Consider the following 22,144-nt stretch of genomic DNA (forward strand, 5'->3'; position numbering starts at 1 on the left):
AGTTGTGAATTTGTGGCATTCTCTGTCTCACAAGGCAGTGGAGGCCAATTCACTAGATGAATTTAAAAGATTATTAGATAGAGCTCGATTTATTCACAAAATGCTGGAGTAACTCAGCAGGTCAGGCAGCATCTCGGGAGAGAAGGAATGGGAGAAGGAATAGATAGAGCTCTAAGGGCTAGCAGAATCAAGGGATATGGGGAGAAGGCAGGCGCAGGTTACTGATTGCGGATGATCAACCATGATCCCAATGAATGGCGTTGCTGGCTCGAAGGGCCAAATGGCCTCCTCCTGCACCTATTTTTTATGTTTCTAATCATGCACTTCAAATCAAGTCTGCAGAGGAACTGCTGCATACTTATCATGTGTACTTTCAAATTAAAGTGCTTGCCAAACCTTTTTATCATTTGTTGAAAGATAAAGACCTGTGCCCACATCACTACAAAAAGTTCCTAAACAAACTATCTAGGATCTTTTAAAACTGTGGAGAATTGGAAAAGATTAACTTGCGAATAAAGTATTTTCTTTCTTATAAACAAGCTGCTATTTGTAGGAATCATATGACAGTTAAGATTTTCGCAAATTCAAAAGTTCCTGGAATAATGAAATGGGGCTGTGTTTTCCACTCCAGGACTTGTCAACAGGCATTGGTTGTTCTATTAGGTCAGATGCCTAAAATCTGATGTTCATAGCACATGACCATACTCTTATGAAGAACTGCTCACAAAAATCATCAAAGGACATATTGAATTTAGTTAAGCATTGCTCCTAACGCTGCAATCTGGATGCCTTAAATGTGTTAGCGCAAAATAGATGTTGGAATGGGGAACCATTCTCTTCGAATACATGCTTGCTCATAAGATTTATTGTTGGATTCATTTACACTGATTTTACACTTTTTTTTAGGACAAAGGAAATTTGAGTATCTGAGGTATTAAAAATTGTACTGCATATCAATGGATTCTAGCTAAAGTGTTAATTAAAATACTTTGCAAAAAATGTGCGGTTACACCCAAACAAGCGCTTCCTTTCATGTTTTAGATTGTTCAGAGGGGACCTTGCAACAGTTTTGATTGCAGGGATTGTGACATGGTGATGATATACATGCACTACATTTTATGAAGTAATCCTTCAGAGGAGGATAGACAAGTTCATTCACATCTCCACTCCTTAATTCATCATGATCTAAAGCAATCGATTTAGCCTTGTCTCTGTAAAAAGAAAGACACAACGTGCTGGAGTAACTCAGCAGGTCAGGCAGCATCTCTGGAGAGCATGGATAGGTGACGTTTCTGGTCGAGCCCTTTTATTACTTATGTATGTCAAGGTTGGGTCGGGATCCTTCAGACTGATTGTAAGGGGCGGGGAGGAGCTGGAAGAAAGGAGCAGGATAAAGCCTGACAGGTTGATACAGGAGAGAGGGGTTTTGCTGGGCAGATGGTTGAACAAAGTCCAGAGATGAAAAGAAAGACAGATGTGAGACAAAAGGATTGAAGGCTGGTGAAATGTGAAGCTGGAGGATGGAATGTAGGTGGGTGGGTGGGGGGAGGAAATGGGTGTGAATCCAGGTGGGGCACAAGGTAGAGAGGGGAAATGTGGTGGGAAAAAGAGAGGGAGGGAAGAAAGGGGGGGTCAGAAGGGAGGGGATAAAGGAAAGGGGGTGGGGGAGAAAAGAGGCAAGGTTTATAGTTACATAAAATTGAAGAATTCAATGAGCAAACCATTGGGTCATAAGCTTGGTGGACCAAGTACAAATGTTTGGCAAAATGGTCTATACCTGGTCTTGCTGATGTACAGGAGGCCACATCAGGAACACTGGATGCAGTAGGTGAGATTAGAGGAGGTGCCTCTGTCTCACCTGGAAGGATTGCTGGGATCTCTGGATGGAGTCAAGAGAGGACGTTTAGGGGTAGGTGTTACATCTCCTTGGTTACAGGGTAAAAGTACCTGGGGAGGGGATGGTTTTGGTGGGAAGTGATGAGTGCACGAATGACTGGTCTCTATTGATGGTGAAAAAGGCAGAGGGTCGGGAAATGTGACTGGGGTGGGGACATGTTGGAATTGATGTAAATATTGGGAAATGGTGTTCAATCCTCTACCAATCAAACACCTCCCCCTTTGCTAGTTTACACACTACCTGCTGGGCTTTGTCCTGCTCCCCTCCCTTCCCCTAGCTTTCATATCTCTTTTCTCCCCCCCCCCCCCCTTTCCCTCCCATTAACAATCAGTCTGAAGAAAGGTCCCAACACACAATGTCACCTATCCGTGCTCTCCAGATGTGCTGCCTGGTCTGCCTGGTTCCAAAGACTTACTCCTGCACTTTGTGTCTGTTTTTGTGTACCAGCATCTGCAATTCCTTGTTTCTACTCTGCAGAAAGAAGATGGATACAATAAATGGGCGGCATGGTGGTTAGAGTTGCTGCCTTACGGCACCAGAGACCTGGGTTCGATCTTGACGAAGGGTGCTTGTCTGTAAGGAGTTTGTACGTGACCTGTGTGTCTTCTTCGGTTTCCTCCCACATTCCAAAGACATACAGGTTTGTAGGGTAATTGGCTTGGTATTGGTATTTTGTCCCTAGCGTGTGTAGGAAAGCATCAGTGTGTGTGGATTTCTGGTCGGCGCGGACTCAATGGGGCAAAGGGCCTGTTTCCACGCTGTATCTCTGAGCTAAATTAAAAATGACTTTATATCTAATGGCAGTTTTCATCAATGAGGGATTTGAGTGACTGCCAGCTGTCTACATCCCATTTTCTCTCATCATCTGTGAATTAAAAAGCGCTAAATTTCCATAAATATGCAGGTCATTTTCAATGAGATTCCGGTAGTTCCCATGCCCTCTGACAGGCTAGAGGACAACTGCTGGTTGAATAACCAAAAGGACTCAAGGAAAAATGCATAGGGGATCAAAGTCTTGCTCTTCTGCATAGGATAGTAACAAATGAAGGAAAAACTAACATAAGCTTGTATGGAGGGTAGGGTTCTCTTCCTCATGATCGTCATGCCATGCCATTAATTTCTTGTCCCTGTAATGATTTAGAGTGGCGATGGTTTCAACCTCTGCTTTGTTGCATGAGTAGATTTTAACTAAATGCTTCTCGCTTTTTCAGTCGTCATTAAATTGATGGCTTCCCTGTCACTGAATTCTTAACCAGTGGAAAATTAGTGGCACTTGAGCATTAAAGATATCAGCATTGATTTAAATCACTTTAATGAAGTCTGCACCACTGTTGTACTGTGTACTCATCAAATATCACGGTTAATGATTTCAAGTGGCAATTTCAATGGTTCCATGGTGCTTTTATTGTCACATGTGCAAAGTGCTAGCACACAGTGGAATTATTTTCTTACAAGTAGTCCAGTAGATTATTGCCATAACCTGATTAGCAAGTGTACAGAAATGGTCCACTGATCCCGCATGCAAGAGATGCCATGTTTTGGCGCCATTTCCATAGTCCAGTCCATGCACTAGTGCGTGAGTGGTGTTCATTCCATGCAAGTACCAGATTGCTGCAGTCCTCCAGCTGTCGCCTTATCTTGGATGTGCGAGTCTACCTGTGAACCAACGTGCCTCTCCTCGCTCGTCCACCTTTGTTCCCGGGTGCGCCTCCTGCAGCTGACCTCGAAGGCTCGTGTCCATCATCGCTGGCTTCCTTCACCCATCTTCGGGGTTATATAGGGACTAGCTCGGAGGCCTCCCAACTCCAGGCCGCAGTCCACCGGGTCCAACGAGAGGGGCTGATTTGGTGGCTTCCCCTGCAGGCCGCAAATGAAGGCCTTGTCTTGTGTTCAGTCACCAAGGACCAGCTCGGTGGCTTCCCCCTGCAGTCCACCGGGTCTTGCATTCGGCCGAACAAGGGCTGTGGCCTTCTGGGAGCCCAGGCCGCATTGCTTTGAGTGGAGCGTTAAGGTCAAGCATGTTTGTCTACTTGGAGAGATGAACATCTAATGTAGTCCCAGAAACCATACAGCAGGGAAACAGTCCCTTTTGCTCACTCAAATGCTAACTTTACTCCCATTTCATTTTATTCTCCCCAGATTCTTATCAATTGCCTCCATACCTACTACTCGCCTGCACACTAGGGTCAATTTTTACTTGTCAATTAACCTAACAACCCACACACCTTTTGTGATTTGGAGGAAACTGGAAACCCAGGGGGAAAACCCACAAGGTCACACCAGCAGCACCAGAGGAAAGGATTGAACCCAGGTCACTGTGAGACAGCAGTGCTACTGGGCATTGTTTTTGAATTATTCTTGGGGAGCCGATTTAATTCTTAACAAAGTGTTGCTTCTTATCTCTCACTTCAATATTCTTTCCTTCTCTGTACTTTGCTTTTTCTCTGCTACTTTCATATTGAATTTACTGTAGCGACCATAGAGAATGGTCCAGGTCGTCGAACCCTCGGATTGGCCAGCGAGGTCACATGGGAACGCGACCATGAGGATTGGTCCAGCAAACGACATCGCTGATTGGCCAGCGATGTCAGGTGCGCGTTTGGCGCCCGATTTAGCCAGTTCGGCGAAGTCTTCAAGGAAGACAGTAAGTTTATATTGGTTGTCCTGTAACTTGTTGTTTTGATTCTGTATTCGTGTATTGCGGCTGCAATAAACTTCGTCTACAACTAGCAAGTTTCGGACTCGCCATATTGGTGACCCCGAACGTGATCTGGACGATCACCAACTGAGCAGGAACCCGACGCCTCGTTGACGATGACCGAGCAGGGCACACCGGAGTCAAGCGCGGCAGGCGTTCATCTTCCGTTATTTTGGACGTACGCACCGCAAGCTTGGTTTATCCACGCCGAGGCTCAATTCCACATAAAGAAGGTGTCGGACGATTCCACGAAGTACTTCTACCTCGTCAGCGCTCTATCGCCGGACACAACCAAGCGCATGATGCGGTTTATCATAAATTCACCTGCGGAAGACAAATACGAAACCATGAAGAAGGCATTACTGCGAACCTTCGGGTTAAATAAGCATGGTGGTGCGGCAAAACTTCTGCACCTACCGGAGCTTGGAGACCAACTGCCTTCCGTCCGCATGGCTGAAATGATGGTGCTAGCCGGTGAGCATACGGATTGCCCGATTTTTGAACAGGCATTCCGCGAGAAACTTCCCGAGGATGTCCGACTGCTGCTTACGGATTGTTCTTTTAAGGACCCCGAAGCATATGCAGCGAAAGCGGACGCGCTCATAGCGGGAAAAAACAAGGCAAGTGATTCCATCAACAAAGTCTCGACATCGGTGACCACGCCACCGCGACGGAAAGATGGCGCCACGTCTCCCGCCAATTCCCCGAAAGCCCGCCAAAAAGATCCGCACAAGCGCGGCTGGTGCTATTATCACCTACGATGGGGTAACGAATCCCGCAACTGTCGTTTGCCTTGTACCTTCGCGGGAAATGCCTCGGCCGATCGTACATAGGGGCAGTTACGATTGGCCAGAACCGGCGCCTCTATGTCCATGATCGATTCACGGACACAGAATTTTTGGTAGACACCGGAGCCATCGTCAGCATAGTGCCGCCGACCGACCTCGAAACCAGATCGGGTAAGACAGGTCCCACCCTCATCGCGGTTAACGGCAGCCCAATTCGCACTTTCGGCACACGGAAGATGTCCCTTGCTTTAGGCCTCCGCACATACGAATGGCCATTCATCATAGCCGACGTCAAACAAGCGATCCTGGGCGCAGATTTTCTCTGGGCTTTTTCACTGGTTCCTGATGTCCGCGGTAACGACCTCCGACCCGCTGCTGAAGACGAGCACGTCGCTCCGGCAATCGCCTCCTCGCCCAGCCCTACTGTCCAGGCCGTCGTCGCGGCCCCCGACTCGTATGCTGCGATTCTGGCAGAGTTCCCAGAGCTGCTCGTCCAACGTTTTGACGCACCTTCAGCTAAGCACGGTGTGGTCCATCACATCCGCACTGAAGGCCCTCCCGTTTTCGCTCGGGCCAGGAGACTACCGCCAGACAAACTGGTGGTGGCACGGGCGGAGTTCAGGAAGATGGAGGAAATGGGAATTGTTCGTCAGTCTGACAGCCCGTGGGCCTCGCCGTTACACATGGTCTCCAAAGCATCTGGGGGGTGGAGGCCATGTGGCGATTATTGGCGTCTCAATGCTGTCACCACGGCTGATCGCTACCCCATACCTCACCTACAGGACTTTTCATCTGGACTGGAAGGAGCGGTGGTGTTTTCCAAAATCGATTTGGTGCGAGGATACCATCAGATTCCGGTGCGACCGGAGGACATACAAAAAACTGCAACTATTACTCCGTTCGGGTTGTTTGAATGGTTGCGTATGCCTTTCGGTTTAAAGAACGCGGCACAGGCTTTCCAGCGACTGATGGACCGCGTGGGCAGGGGTTTACCCTTTGTGTTTATTTATTTAGACGACATCCTGGTAGCCAGCCCCTCAGTGCAAGAACACCAGACCCATTTGCGGACCGTGTTCCAGCGGCTCCAAGACCACGGGCTCATTATTCAACCCTCCAAATGTCAATTCGGCCTGCCTGCTCTCGATTTTCTAGGTCACAGAATTACCCCTGCCGGCGCTGTCCCTTTGCCAGAGAAGTTGGAGGCTATCCGGGCTTTCCCCAGGCCTACCACAGTAAAAGGGCTGCAGGAGTTCGTAGGCATGGTTAATTTCTACCATAGATTCGTTCCGGCAGCGGCGCGAGTCCTGCGCCCACTTTTCCAATGCCTTGCAGGTAATCCGGTAGAGTTGTTGTGGTCCCCGACCGCAGAGTCGGCTTTTACGGCAGCTAAGGCAGCCTTGGCAGACGCCACCATGCTGGTCCATCCGAGCCCCTCCGCCCCCACGGCCCTGACGGTTGACGCCTCTGACGTGGCGGTGGGCGGGGTTCTGGAGCAGCAGGTTGGTGGCCGTTGGCAGCCTTTAGCGTTTTTCAGCCGGCAACTAAATTCGGCCGAGCTGAAATATAGCGCATTTGACCGAGAGCTTCTAGCTCTCCATTTAGCTGTCCGTCATTTCAGGTATTTCCTCGAGGGCCGCCCATTTGTGGCATTTACGGACCACAAGCCATTAACATTTGCTTTTTTGAAATTGTCTGACCCATGGTCGGCCCGCCAGCAACGGCACCTGACTGCTATCTCAGAATTTACCACAGATGTCCGTCATATCGCGGGTAAGCTGAATGCCGTTGCTGACGCCCTGTCTAGACCTGCTTTTCCCCCTATTTCGGCGGTGGACTGCGAAGTGGATCCCCAGGAGCTCGCGGAGGCACAGCTCCTGGCGGATACCGTTTCGACGTACCAGTCCACCACTTCGGGATTAAAGTTGGCCCAGGTAGCTTGTGGGTCGGAGGGCACGAAAGTCTGGTGCGATGTTTCTCTTCCTCGCCCCAGGCCGGTAGTACCGCCCTCCCTTCAGCGCCGGGTTTTCGATGCCATTCATGGGCTGGCACACCCGTCCATCCGCTCCACCTCTGCCTTGGTGGCAGCGAGGTTTGTCTGGCATGGCCTGCGGAAACAGGTAGCGGGATGGGCACGTTCCTGCGTGCCCTGTCAGACTGCTAAGGTCCAGCGCCACGTCCAGCCCCCCGTACAGGATTTCGAAGTCCCGGCTTTTCGTTTTTTCCACATCCACGTGGATTTGGTCGGGCCTTTGCCTTCCTCCCGGGGCTACACCCACCTCCTCACGGTGGTGGATCGGTTCACCCGGTGGCCAGAGGCTTTCCCATTGTGTGATATCTCGTCAGCGTCTTGTGCTAGGACTTTGGCCCTTCACTGGGTAGCTCGTTTCGGGGTCCCGGCAGTTATTACAACTGACAGAGGACCACAGTTCACTTCGTCCCTCTGGGCCGCGCTGGCGGAACTGTACGGGTCCAAATTACAACCCACAACTGCATATCACCCCCAGGCAAATGGACTCGTAGAAAGGTTCCACCGCCAACTTAAGGCGTCCCTCTGTGCAAGGCTTGAAGGCCCAGACTGGGTAGACCAACTCCCTTGGGTTCTGTTGGGCATCCGGACGGCTCCTAAGCCAGATCTCGGTGCGTCGTCCGCAGAGCTGGTATATGGCTCGACCCTTCGAGTACCTGGAGATCTGTTTCCGGACACTTCAGCCCTGCTCCCTACAGTCCCATCAGCGTTAGCAGCTCTCCGGGAACGGGTGGGCTCCCTGGCTCCAGTGCCGACTTCACGTCATGGGTGTCCCATGGTACATGAACCGTCTTCCCTGAAGGACTGTGAGTTTGTTTTTTTGCGTAAAGATGCCCATCGCGCCCCGTTGCAGAGGGTCTATCAAGGGCCGTTTCGGGTTTTACGTAAGGGAACGGCTACTTTCACCTTAGACATGGGCGGCAAGAGTGAACTCGTCTCGGTGTCCCGGCTCAAACCTGCCCATTTGGACCCAGATCAACCAGTCCTGGTCGGTCAAACCCCTAGAAGAGGCCGACCTCCGTTAGTTCCGCCCAGTCCACAAACCCCCATTCCGACAGTTCCTCCGGGACCTCCAGTTTCGGCAGTTCCCCTAGGACCCCCCGTTTCGGCAGTTCCTCCAGGACCCCCCGTTCCGGTAGTTCCTCCAGAACCTCCCGTTCCGGCTGTTCCACCAAGTCCGGAACCTCCGGCTCCTGTGGTTCAGGCTGTCCCTCTCCGTACTCGTTATGGTCGCGAAATCCGGCTCCCTGCTAGGTTCCGCACCTCGGGTTCTGGGGGGGGGGGTCATGTAGCGACCATAGAGAATGGTCCAGGTCGTCGAACCCTCGGATTGGCCAGCGAGGTCACGTGGGAACGCGACCATGAGGATTGGTCCAGCAAACGACATCGCTGATTGGCCAGCGATGTCAGGTGCGCGTTTGGCGCCCGATTTAGCCAGTTCGGCGAAGTCTTCAAGGAAGACAGTAAGTTTATATTGGTTGTCCTGTAACTTGTTGTTTTGATTCTGTATTCGTGTATTGCGGCTGCAATAAACTTCGTCTACAACTAGCAAGTTTCGGACTCGCCATATTACCATTGTTTTCTCTGCTACTTTCATATTGAATTTAGATTGTTTTGAGGATGCAATTTAGGATGCCAGAGGTTACGGGGAGAAGAGAGATTACCAGATAGAAGTAAATAAAATTAATGAAAGCCATAGATAGGGGAGACAGTCAAAAACCTTTTTGCAAGGGTGGAAAACTCAATACTAGAAGGTATAGCTTTAAGATGAGATGAGCAAAGTTGAAAGGAGATGTGTGCGGCAAGTATTTTTTTACACAGAGGTTGCAGAGTGCATGGAATATGCTGCTGGGGGTAATGGTTGAGGCAGGTATGATAGTGGCATTGGGTGTAATGGTTGTGGCAGGTATGATAGTGGCATTGGGTGTAATGGTTGAGGCAGGTATGATAGTGGCATTTAAGAGACTTTTGGATAGGCATATGGATATGCAAGGAATGGAAGTATATGGTTTATGTGCAGGCAGATGAGTGTTAGTCTTGGCATTGCAGACATTGTGGGCCAAAGGGCCTGTTCCTGTACTGTGCCATTCAATGTTCTATGTTGAACCTGAGGTACAACGTTTTCACACAGTGTTATGGATTTACGATTTTTTAAATATACTTGTATTTCTGGGGGCTAATACCCCAGAGTTTCTAATAATGTTTCCTTTTTTTGGAGCAGGTCATAAATGGGAGTGGAAATATCACTGATAATTAGAATTAAATTATCCAGATTTAAATTCATTGCAACTAAATTTAAACAGGGAATAGTTGTGGACAAAATGTAATGAAGAGTGGACATTGGTGTTACTAAGTATAACCTTTCTTTTTTTATTGTAGTCTACACTTGGTTTTGTGGCCCTCCTGATCAGCATATTTCACGTCTTGATTTACGGATGGAAAAGAGCCTTTGAGGAGGAGTACTACAGGTTTTACACTCCGCCAAATTTTGTCCTCGCTTTAATTCTACCCTTCATCGTTATCATTGGGAAAGTTATTTTGCTGCTTCCGTGCATTAAGATGAGATTGAGAAAAATACGCAAGGGTTGGGAAAAGAGTCAATTCCAGGACGACTCTTCAACAACAGTTTTTCAACCATCTCCGGAAAGTGTTACTGTTATGTGAGATTTTGCCAACAATTAATTTCCACTTAACCCATTCAACTTAATGAAAGGACTACCAAGTTAATTTTGCCCAAGTAGGTCATAAATCATTGACAATGCATTTTAGAAGTTCCAACTCCTTGTTTAGTTTTGTATTGTTTAATATTAAGAGAATATATATTGTATTTAATGGTGGACAGTGTATGAGTGTTTTATTAAAGATGAACACATCTCATAAATACCCTGTTACAAATTCTACTGTCTGTTCTGTTTCTGCCATATTTTAAAATTGACACAAGCTTTCTGTAATGGTTACTAATAATGAATATTTTACTAATTTGATGTCTAGATTATGTAATAAGAATCTTATAATTGTGCTTGCCTACTATCACACAAACCTGTTCTTTGTCTAATCTTACTAAGAATACTGCTTTGCAAAGTGGTCTATAGTCACCAAGGTATGTCAATATGTATCAATTTGCTGGGGCATTTTGAGATCAAGAAGAAGGTGGTGTTGGGACTCTTGAAGACCATTAAGGTGGATTGGTTCCCATGACCTGATGGGTTCTATCCCAGGTATTGAGAAAGGCAAAAGAAGAAATTGTTGTGGCACTGACAAAGATTGTTGTATCCTCTCTAGCTACAAGCAAGATCCTTTTGGATTGGAGAGTAGCCATTGATGTTCCTTGGTTTAAGAAAAGAAAAGGGATAATCTAGGAAATAATAGGACACTGGACACCATCAATGTTTGGGTGGCTGTTGGAGATGATTCTTAGAGATAGGATTTACTTGCGTTTGGAAGAGAACAGGCTAATCAGTGTGGCTTTGTGCGGGCAGGTCATATCTTACAAACTTGACTTGAGACTTTTTTGAGGGCGTGATGAAGGTGATTGCTGAGATTAAGTAGGCAGATGGTTTTAACATGGCAGTAAGGCATTTAACAAAGTTCCTTATGGTAGGCTGACCCAAAAGATTAAGGTGCACAGGATCCATGGTGACTTGGTAGTTCGAATTCTAACCTGGTTTACACAGAAGACAGAGGGAAAGAGGGTGGAAAGATGTTATTCTGACTTTGTCTGTGGTTAGTGGGATTCCACTGGGATCAATGCATGGAACTCCATTATTTGTGATATATATAAATGACTTGGACAAAAACTATAGATGGGTTGGTTAGTTTGCAGATGACACAACAAAATTGGTGGAATTGCAGACTGAAGTAGATTGTCAAAGGATAGAGCAAGAAATAAATCAGTTCCACATATGGGAGAGAAATGGCAGGTGTGAGGTACTGCAATTTGGAAGGTCAAATATAAAGAGAAAGTATAGACTTAATAACAGGACCCCAAACAGCATTGATGTACAAAGGGTTCTTAGGGTTCAAGTGCAATGCACCCTGGAACTAGTAACACGAGTAGATAGAATGGTAAAGAAGATACTTTCCTTCATCGGGTATTGAGTATAGGAGTCAGGAAGTCGTGTTGAAGCTTCATAAAACACTAGTTTGGTTGTATTTGGAGTAGTGTGTGCTACTACAGGAGAGATGTGAAGGCTTTGGAGATGATGCAGAAGACATTTACCAGGTTGCTGCTTAGGTTGGAGAAAGTTGGACAAATGTGGATTCTTTGAGAATTGGAGACTGAGGAGAATTCTGATAGGTTAATAAAATTATGAGGCATAGATGCAGTAGACAGTTTGAATCTTTTTTCCAGATGGAAATGTCTAATACTAGAAGCCGTGGCTTTAAGATGACAGGGGGAAAGTTTAAAGGAGATATGTGAGTCTGTTGCTGTGCTGTCCTATGTTCTATGTATGTGGAGTAAACACATTTAGCAACTTTTAATTATAACTTTTAGAATGGTTGAAAAAAATGGATCCTGCTCCCTAAAGACTCATTATTGTACAGATTAGGGAAGATCTAGAATGAGCTCCAATCTGTGTTGGCACTTGCTATTTTTTTAATAATTCAGTAAATAAGAATGACAGTTTCACGAAATACAACCATCCTTAAATTTGAAATTACCATAACATCTGTGGTAATGGTTACATAGGTAATAGTTATAGTTAAGAAATGTTCACAATGAAGTATTAATGAAATAAAATAAATATAAATATGTTGTTTATTCCATCTTTTTATTTAAGAATTAAGTTTGTTACTTTCAGTGAAGTAAGACTGCATTCCACTGAAATGTCCAACTCTGGAAATAATGACATTATAGTTTGTGTAACAATCTAGCCAATTTTTTTCCAAGGAGTGTTGTTTATCATAGAACATCACTACACCAATCTTCTCCCAATTTTTTTGTGTGGCTAGATTTTGCATGTTCTTAACAAATAATATAGTTGTTTCTACACAAATATATTCTGTAACAAGCTGCAGGTTCCATTTTTTCTTTTTTTCCCATTGTCTATCAATGTTGTATTTTACAGCTGTCCTTGAATAGAAGAACTACTTGCGTATTGCAATAAACATTACTTTGTTTGCAAACAATTTTGTTTTGGGATTTATTATTAAGAATCTACATTGTATCCTTTCACATTTGGTACCCAAATGACGATTTTCACGTAGTCTCAGTGCATTAACATTTTAATAATCAGGCATCCAATTGTTTGCCAATCCTGATGATTCAGCATCTGATTCACTCAATGGCCTCTAATTTGAGCCAGGAGTCAAGAGCGAGCACAAGCAGGGTTCAGTGGGGCTGGGGTTTGGGCAGTGGGGCTGGGGTATGGGGGGCAGTGGGGGTGGGGCTGGGGTATGGAGGGCAGTGGGGCTGGGGTATGGGTGGCAGTGGGGTATGGGGGCAGTGGGGCTGGGGTCGGGGGGCAGTGGGGCTGGGGTATGGGGGGCAGTGGGGCTGGGGTATGGGGGGCAGTGGGGCTGGGGTCGGGGGGCAATGGGGCTGGGGTATGGGGGGCAGTGGGGCTGGGGGGCAGGGGTATTGGGGGTCGGGGGTTTGGGGCAGTGGGGCTGGGGTATGGGGGGTCGGGGGCTGGGGTATGGGGGCAGTGGGGCTGTGGGTTGGAGGGCAGTGGGGCTGGGGTATGGGGGGCAGTGGGGCTGGGGTATGGAGGGCAGTGGGGCTGGGGTATGGAGGGCAGTGGGGCTGGGGTATGGAGTGCAGTGGGGCTGGGGTATGGAGGGCAGTGGGGCTGGGGTATGGGGGGCAGTGGGGCTGGGGTATGGAGTGCAGTGGGGCTGGGGTATGGAGGGCAGTGGGGCTGGGGTATGGAGGACAGTGGGGCTGGGGTACATGGGGTATGGAGGACAGTGGGGCTGATGTTTTGGGCAGTGGGGCTGGGGTATGTGGGGCAGTGGGACTGGGGTATGGGGGCTGTGGGGTTGGGGTATGGAGGACAGTGGGGCTGGGGTATGGAGGACAGTGGGGCTGGGGTATGGGGGGCAGTGGGGCTGGGGTATGGAGGACAGTGGGGTATGGGGGCAGTGGGTGTGGGGCTGGGGTATGTGGGGCTGTGGGGCTGGGGTATGGAGGACAGTGGGGCTGGGGTATGTGGGGCTGGGGTATGGGGGGGCTGGGGTATGGGGGCAGTGGGGCTGTGGGGCTGGGGTATGTGGGGCTGTGGGGCTGGGGTATGGAGGACAGTGGGGCTGGGGTATGGGGGGCAGTGGGGCTGGGGTATGTGGGGCTGGGGTATGGGGGGCAGTGGGGCTGGGGTATGGGGGGCAGAGGGGCTGGGGTATGGGGGGCAGTGGGGCTGGCATTTTGCGCAGTGGGGCTGAGTGTGTGGCCGGGGCTGAGTGTGTGGCTGGAGCTGCGATTGGGATCTAGAACGCAAGGGGTCGGGAATGTGGGTAGGTTTGCAGCCAGAGTTGTTTATTTAAATTGACTGAGTTCCCTAAAAAGATTAGTAAACCGTAGACTCAAAATGCTGGAGTAACTCAGTGGGACAGACAACATCTTTGGAGAGAAGGAATGGGCGATATTTTGCCTCGAGAACTTTCTTCAGATCCTCTAGTCCTGCTGAATTACTCCAGCATTGGTGTTGGACCAATGCAGGAGAGGTTTGGGACTGGAACATTTGGGTGGAAAGCTCTCCCTCAGGCCCAGCAACCCTACTGATCCATGTACCCATTGGCAGGCACGGAGCGTCCCCCAGGGCCATGCCTGGCCCAGCAACCCTACTGATCTCTAGACCCGTTGGCGGACGGGGAGCATTCTCCGGGGCCGTGGGCAGGCGTGGGAGGACAGGGAAGGGTAGAGGGAGACACTCACGTCGGCCCTGGGGATCCATTGCATCCAGCAGAGGAAGCCGTGGACTCGAAAGCTCTCTTGCAGCGGTCTGGAGCGAACGGCAGCGACAGCCATCTTGTTGGACCCTCTGCCACCAAGCTGCACAAAGGGAGGAACGCACGGGGTACACTGGGACGGGCGCCGGTCCTCCTGCTGGTCCTCCCTGGGGGGGGAGGGTGGAGTGCAGGGGAATGGTGAGTATGGTGGGCCTAAAATTGTCATGCTATCATGTACCATTGTGTACTTGCTGGATGAGAACCGCATAAAGAAACAACTATGACACAAACGTACGGAACAAACAAGATGGATGGATGGATGGATGGATGGATGGATGGATGGATGGATGGATGGATGGATGGATGGATGGATGGATGGATGGATGGATGGATGGATGGATGGATGGATGGATGGATGGATGGATGGATGGATGGATGGATGGATGGATGGATGGATGGATGGATGGATGGATGGATGGATGGATGGATGGATGGATGGATGGATGGATGGATGGATGGATGGATGGATGGATGGATGGATGGATGGATGGATGGATGGATGGATGGATGGATGGATGGATGGATGGATGGATGGATGGATGGATGGATGGATGGATGGATGGATGGATGGATGGATGGATGGATGGATGGATGGATGGATGGATGGATGGATGGATGGATGGATGGATGGATGGATGGATGGATGGATGGATGGATGGATGGATGGATGGATATAAATAAATAAATGAATGAATAAATGATCAGCCTCGTCTTTGTAAAGCAAAGTGCCTGTTTTAGTGCTGCATGAATCTATGACCCTACTAACTTATGAAGGCTTCCTAGTCAATGCACATTGACTGAGTTATATGTTATAAGTCATGAGGTTATGATCTATCTCTCTCTCCTAACCCTATTCCCCTGAGTGGGAGAGGGAGTAAACAAATTAATTTTATATTGCAGAGAGAGTATGGGAGGAATAGATAGGACAAAGGGAATATTTTGGATAGATAAAGCCAGAGCTGTAGCAGATGATTCCAACCTATATGAAGCTATCTGTTAGGAGATTAATTAGGGCTGTTAGAAGAGTGAGAAAACCAAGATGACCGCGAGCTATCAAAAATATTCCTTTTGTCTTATCAATTCCTTCTTTACTCTCTCTGCAATATAAAATTAATTTATTCTCTCCCTCTGAGTTTGAGTTTAATTTATTGTCATGTGTACTGTGACATTCTAATCAGTCAGCGGAAAGACAATACAGATTGCATTCGAGCCGTACAGATACATGATAAAGGAAATAATGTGAATAATATTTAGTGCATGATAAAGACAGTATAGTCCAATGAGAGATAGTCCGAGGGTCTCCCACTTTTGGAGAAGATCTTTTGATGTGAAATGTAAACTGTTTTTCTTTTCACAAATGCTACCTTGCCTGGCGAGTGTTTCTGGCATGTCTAGCTTTTATTTCAGTTAATACAACAAAGTTGTGCCTTGCTAAATGAAAATTGCTTTGAAGAGTATTGCAGAAAATAAGTAAAATTATGCAGCATTTTCAACAAATATTTCAGCTCAGCATCAACATTGATATTCACCCAATGATCGGGAGAACATTGTCTAAGTATCTGTCATCAATCTGGATTGACTGCAATCCAATCAATAACTGCACTGTCATCCCATTTTCAATCATCAGCAAAGTGAATAAAATGGTTGTTAACTATGCTGTCAAGTACAATTTACCCTAGAACATATACATAGGACAGTGCAACACTGGAACAGGCCCTTTGGCCTACAATGTCCAAGCCAAATTAAACAAATCTTCTCTGCCTGTAAGCAATCCATATCCCTCCATTCCCTCATGTGTATCCTGCACAACCATGTTCCTTTCTAAAGACCTCTTAAATGCCCTCACTAATATCTTTACGCACTCTCACTTTCATACCCTGTTTCATTCCTGAGTCCAAACATGAAAAACAAATTGAATTCCAAAGGCAAAGTGAGAGAACTTGCTGTGGGACATTAGGATATCTTTTTGCACAATTGGCATAGAGGAGCTCTAACACAATTGTTGTTGATACCCCAGAAGCTTAAGTCATACAGAACACGAAAGGAAGATAATTTTTCTTTCTCAGAGGCTGATCATCTCATCCCCCACTGACTGCGGTAAGTGGTTCCATTTGCAATGTTCTGGGCCCAACTATCTTTATCATCCCATCATCAACTTCCTTACATCATAAGATGATGATGTTGATGGTTAGATAGTTTAAATGCTTGCAACCAACTCATTGAACAAATGTGCCTGCATGCATCTTTGGTACTGGAAGCATAGAAGCCAGAAACATTCATGCCGCAAAAGTGCCAGGCAGCATACATCTCCAATAAGATAAGTCATTGTCTGGAATATCTCGTGGTGGTCACACAATGGGCTAATAGACTTGGGGTCACACTGTGTCTAGCCAAATTAGCACATCAGAGATCATCTGTTGCTGGCCCTAATTTGTCCTGGTCTTTTCCTGCTTCCAGATTCTCCCTGCTCACCCCCCCTTCTACAATTAGACTGAAGAAGGTTCCTGACCCGAAATGTCAACCATCCATTTTATCCAGGGATGCTGCCTGCCCACTGATTTACTCCAGCATTTTGTGTCTATCTATCTAAAGCATGGGCTGACAATGCTAGGGATAATTGCACCACATACAGTGCATTCAGAAAGTATTCAGACCCCTTCACTTTTTCCACATTTTGCAACGTTACAGCCTTATTTTAAAATGGATTAAATTCTTTTTTTTAATCATCAATCTACACACAATACCTCATAATCAAAAAGCAAAAAAAGGTGTTTAGAATTTTTTGCAAAGTAATTTTTAAAAAAAACTGAAATGTCACATTTACATTAGTACTTTGTTGAGGCACCTTTGGCAGTGATTACAGCCTCAAGTCTTCTTGGGTATGACGCTACAAGCTTGGGTAATTTCTCCCATTCTTCTCTGCAGATCCTCTCAAGCTCTGTCAGCTTGGATGGGGAGCGTCGATGCACAGCTATTTTCAGGTCCCTCCAGAGATGTTCGATCGATCCAAAGTCCGGGCTCTGGCTGGGCCACTCAAGGACATTCACAGACTTGTCACGAAGTCACTCCTGCGTTGTATTGGCTGGTTGCTTAGGGTCAGTGTCCTGTTGGAAGGTGAACCTCCGCCCCAGTCTGAGGTCCAGTCTGGTGATCATTTTCCAATGTTCTATAGATTCAGGATCAGTTCCTGTGGACTGGACGGCAGCTAATGTTATCCCACTTTTTAAGAAAGGAGGGAGAGAGAAAATGGGAAATTATAGACCAGTTAGCCTGATATCAGTGGGGGGGGAAGATGCTGGAGTCAATTATAAAAGAAGAAATTGCGGAACATTTGGATAGCAGTAACAGGATCATAGAAACATAGAAACATAGAAAATAGGTGCAGGAGTAGGCCATTCGGCCCTTCGAGCCTGCACCGTCATTCAATATGATCATGGATGGATATGAGTCAGCATGGATTTACGAAGGGGAAATCATGCTTGTCTAATCTTCTGGAATTTTTTGAGGATGTGACTAGGAAAATGGACAAGGGAGAGCCAGTGGATGTAGTGTACCTAGACTTTCAGAAAGCCTTTGATAAGGTCCTACACAGGAGATTAGTGGGCAAGATTAGAGCACATGATATTGGGGGTAGGGTACTGACATGGATAGGAAATTGATTGGCAGACAGGAAACAAAGAGAGGGAATAACGGGTCCCTTTCAGAATGGCAGGCAGTGACTAGTGGGGTACAGCAAGACACGGTGGTGGGACCGCAGCTATTTACAATATACACTAATGACTTAGATGAAGGGATTAAGAGTAACATTAGCAAATTTGCTGATGACACAAAGCTGGGTGGCAGTGCAAACTGTGAGGAAGATGCTATGAGGATGCAGAGTGACTTGGACAGGTTGTGTGAGTGGGCAGATGCATAACAGATGCAGCTTAATGTGGATAAATGTGAGGTTATCCATTTTGGTGGTAAGAACAGGAAGGCAGATTATTATCTGAATGGTGTCAAGTTAGAAAATGGGGAAGTACAAAGAGATCAGGGTGTCCTTGTTCATCAGTCACTTAAATTTAGCATGCAGGTACAACAGGCAGTGAAAAAAGCTAATGGCATGTTATCCTTTATGACAAGAGGGGTTGAGTATAGAACCAAAGAGATCCTTCCTCAGTTGTACAGGGACCTAGTGAGACCACACCTGGAATACTGTGTGCAGTTTTGGTTTCCAAATTTGAGGAAGGACATTCTTGCTGTTGAGTGAATGCAGCCTAGGTTCACGAGGTTAATTCCCGGATTGGCGGTCGTATGTTAAGAGACTGGAGCGACTGGGCTTGTATACACTGGAATTTAGAAGGATGAGAGGGGATTTTATTGAAACGTATAAGATTATTAAGGGATTGGACAAGTTGGAGGCAGGAAAATGTTCTCAATGTTGGGGGAGTCCAGAACCACAGTTTAAGAATAAAGGTTAGGCCATTTAGAACGGAGATGAGGAAAAACCTTTTCAGTCAGAGTTGGAAATCTGTGGAATTGTCTGCCTCAGAAGGCAGTGGAGGCCAATTCTCTGGATGCTTTCAAGAGAGAGCTGGGTAGAACTCTTAAAGATAGCAGAGTCAGGGGGTATGGGGAGAAGGCAGGAACGGGGTATGATTGTGAATGATCAGCCGTGATCACATTAAATGGTGGTGCTGGCTCGAAGGGCCGAATGGCCTTCTCCTGCACTCATTGTCTCTTGGCTATTGTCTATTGTCCAGAATGGTCTGGAGCAGGTTGTCATCAAGGATCTCTGTACTTTGCTCCGTTCATCTTTCCCTCGATCCTAACTAGTCTCCCAGTTCCTGCCGCTGAAAAACATCCCTGCAGCATGATGCTGCCACCACCATGCTTCACCGTAGATATGGGATTGGCCAGGTGATGAGTGGTGCCGCTTGGCATTCAGGCCAAAGAGTTCAATCTTGGTTTCATCAGACCAGAGAATCTTGTTTCTCATGGTCTGAGAGTCTTTTAAGTGCCTTTTGGCAAACTCAAGCGGGCTGTCATGTGCCTTTTACTGAGGACTGGCTTCTGTCTGGCCACTCTACCATAAAGGCCTGATTGGTGGAGTGTTGCACATATAGTTGTCCTTCTGGAAGGTTCACCCATCTTCACAGAGGAACTCTGGAGCTCTGTCAGAGTGACCATTGGGTTCTTGGTCACCTCCCTGACCAAGGCCGTTCTCTCCCGATTGCTCATTGGCCAGGCGGCCAGCTCTATGAAGAGTCCTGGTGGTTCCAAAGTTCTTCCATTTAGGAATGACGGAGGCCACTGTGCTCTTCAGGACCTGCAATGCTGCAGAAATTGTTTTAATACCCTTCCCCAGATCTGTGTCTCGACACAATCCTGTCTCGGAGGTCTACGGACAATTCCTTCGTCTTCATAGTGAGACCGCACTTCCTTTGCCTAGTGAGACCGCACCTGGAGTACTGTGTGCAGTTTTGGTCTCCAAATTTGAGGAAGGATATTCTTGCTAATGAGGGTGTGCAGCGTAGGTTGACTAGGTTAATTCCCGGAATGGCGGGACTGTCATATGTTGAAAGACTGGAGCGACTAGGTTTGTATACACTGTAATTTAGAAGGATGAGAGGGGATCTTATCGAAACGTATAAAATTATTAAGGGGTTGGACACGTTAGAGGCAGGAAACATGTTCCCAATGTTGGGGGAGTCCAGAACCAGGGGCCACAGTTTAAGAATAAGGGGTAGGCCATTTAGAACAGAGATGAGGAAAAACTTTTTTAGTCAGAGAGTTGTGAATCTGTGGAATTCTCTGCCTCAGAGGGCAGTGGAGGCCAATTCTCTGAATACATTCAAGAGAGAGCTAGATAGAGCTCTTAAGGATAGCGGAGTCAGGGGGTATGGGGAGAAGGCAGGATCGGGGTACTGATTGAGAATGATCAGCCATGATCACATTGAATGGCGGTGCTGGCTCGAAGGGCCGAATGGCCTTCTCCTGCACCTATTTTCTATTGTCTATTGTCTATTGACATGCACTGTCAACTGTGGGACCTTATATAGACAGGTGTGTGCCTTTCCAAATCATGTCCAATCAATTAAGTTTACCACTCGTGGACTTCAATAAAGTTGCAGAAACATCTCAAGGATAATCAAAGGAAAAAGGTTGAACATAAGCTCAATTTTGAGTGTCAAATCAAAGGGTATGAATAGTTATGTAAATGTGATATTTCAGTTATTTCTTTTTAATTACTTTGCAAAAATTTCTAAACACCTGTTTTCACTTTTTTGTTATGGGGTATTGTGTGTGGATTGATGATTAAAAAAAAGAATTTAATCCATTTTAAAATAAGGTGTAATGTAGCAAAATGTGGAAAAAGTGAAAGGGTCTGAATACTTTCTGAAAGCACTGTATCTCTAATAATAGATGTCTCCAACAAAAAAAGAATCTAGTCATTTCCCCGTGATGCCTAATGGTATTATCATTGTCAAGTATCATATTAGTCTATAGAAGAAGTAGAAGAGAGGTTCCCAATTGTTTTAGTTTTAGAGATACAGCATGGAAACAGGCCCTTTGGCCCACGGAATCCGCACCGACCAGCTATCCCCCTACATTAGCACTATCCTAAACACTAGGGACAATTCCTACCAAAGCTAATTAACCTACAAACCTGTACATATTTGGAGTGTCGGAGGAAACTAGAGCACCCAGAGAAACCCTACACAGTCACAGGGAGAATGTGCAAACTCCATACAGACACCCATAGTCAGGATCGAACCCGGGTCTCTGGCGTTGTAACTGGGCCTGATTCATAAATAATGGCACAGGAAGAACAAGCTAGACAATAGACAATAGACAATAGGTGCAGGAGTAGGCCATTCAGCCCTTCAAGCCAGCACCACCATTCAATGTGATCATGGCTGATCACTCTCAATCAGTACCCCGTTCCTGCCTTCTCCCCATACCCCCTCACTCCGCTATCCTTAAGAGCTCTATCCAGCTCTCTCTTGAAAGCATCCAACGAACTGGCCTCCACTGCCTTCAGAGGCAGAGAATTCCACACCTGAGTATTCCACAGTAAATGACCTACCTGATTTCCCAAAGTTGGTTCATCATCTGTAAGAAGTAAGTCAGCAGTGTGATGGAACATTCTCCATTTGCCTCGGGAAATGCAGCTGCAACTATATAAAGCATTTTTCACAATCCTGTCAAAACAATGCACAAGGTGGTCACCCCATTCTTCACTGTAAGCAAATACTTCATATACCAGTGCAATGTAGCTGCAGTGCATATCATCTGCAAGAAACATTGCACGCAGCAAATTTTATTTCAAACGTATTTTATAAATCTTTAATCTATATTACTTAAAGGAAGTTGGAAAATCATAAAGTCATAGAGTCATGCAGTATGGAAACAACCCTTCGTTCCACTTGCCCATGCCAACCAAGGTTCCCCAGATACACTAGTCCCACCTGCCTGCGTTTGGCCCATATCCCTCTAAATCTTTCCTATTCATTTGCCTGTCCAAATGTCTTTTAAATGTTTTAGTTTCTGCTTCAACTACCTCCTCCGGCTCTCATTCCATATACCCACCACCCTCTGCGTGAAAAAGTTGCCCTTCAGATTCCCATTAAGTCTTTCCCCTCTCACCTTAAACGTATGTATTCTGATTCTTGATTCCTCTACTCTGGGTAAAAGACTGTCCATTTACTCTCTCTATTCCTCTGATGATCTTGTACATCTTTATAAGGTCACCTCTCTTCCTCCTCCACTCCAAGGTATAGTCCTCGCCTGCTCAACCTCTCTCA

General features: G+C 46.7%; 1 protein-coding gene across 6 annotated transcripts in view; it reads left to right on the plus strand.

Annotated features, from left to right (window-relative positions):
* Nucleotides 1-12,499, plus strand: part of LOC144603495 (metalloreductase STEAP2-like) — a 35,679-nt gene extending 23,180 nt beyond the window's left edge. For all 6 annotated transcript variants that reach the window (XM_078416802.1, XM_078416766.1, XM_078416792.1 and 3 more), the window contains one exon: nucleotides 9,789-12,499. In XM_078416802.1, coding sequence (XP_078272928.1) covers nucleotides 9,789-10,073 — 285 coding nt within the window. In that variant the 3' untranslated portion in view covers nucleotides 10,074-12,499. The remainder of the gene's footprint in view (nucleotides 1-9,788) is intronic.
* The last annotated feature ends 9,645 nt before the right edge of the window (nucleotides 12,500-22,144 follow it).

Source organism: Rhinoraja longicauda, chromosome 2 (assembly GCF_053455715.1).
Source record: "Rhinoraja longicauda isolate Sanriku21f chromosome 2, sRhiLon1.1, whole genome shotgun sequence".
NCBI classification, from domain to species: Eukaryota; Metazoa; Chordata; class Chondrichthyes; order Rajiformes; family Arhynchobatidae; genus Rhinoraja; species Rhinoraja longicauda.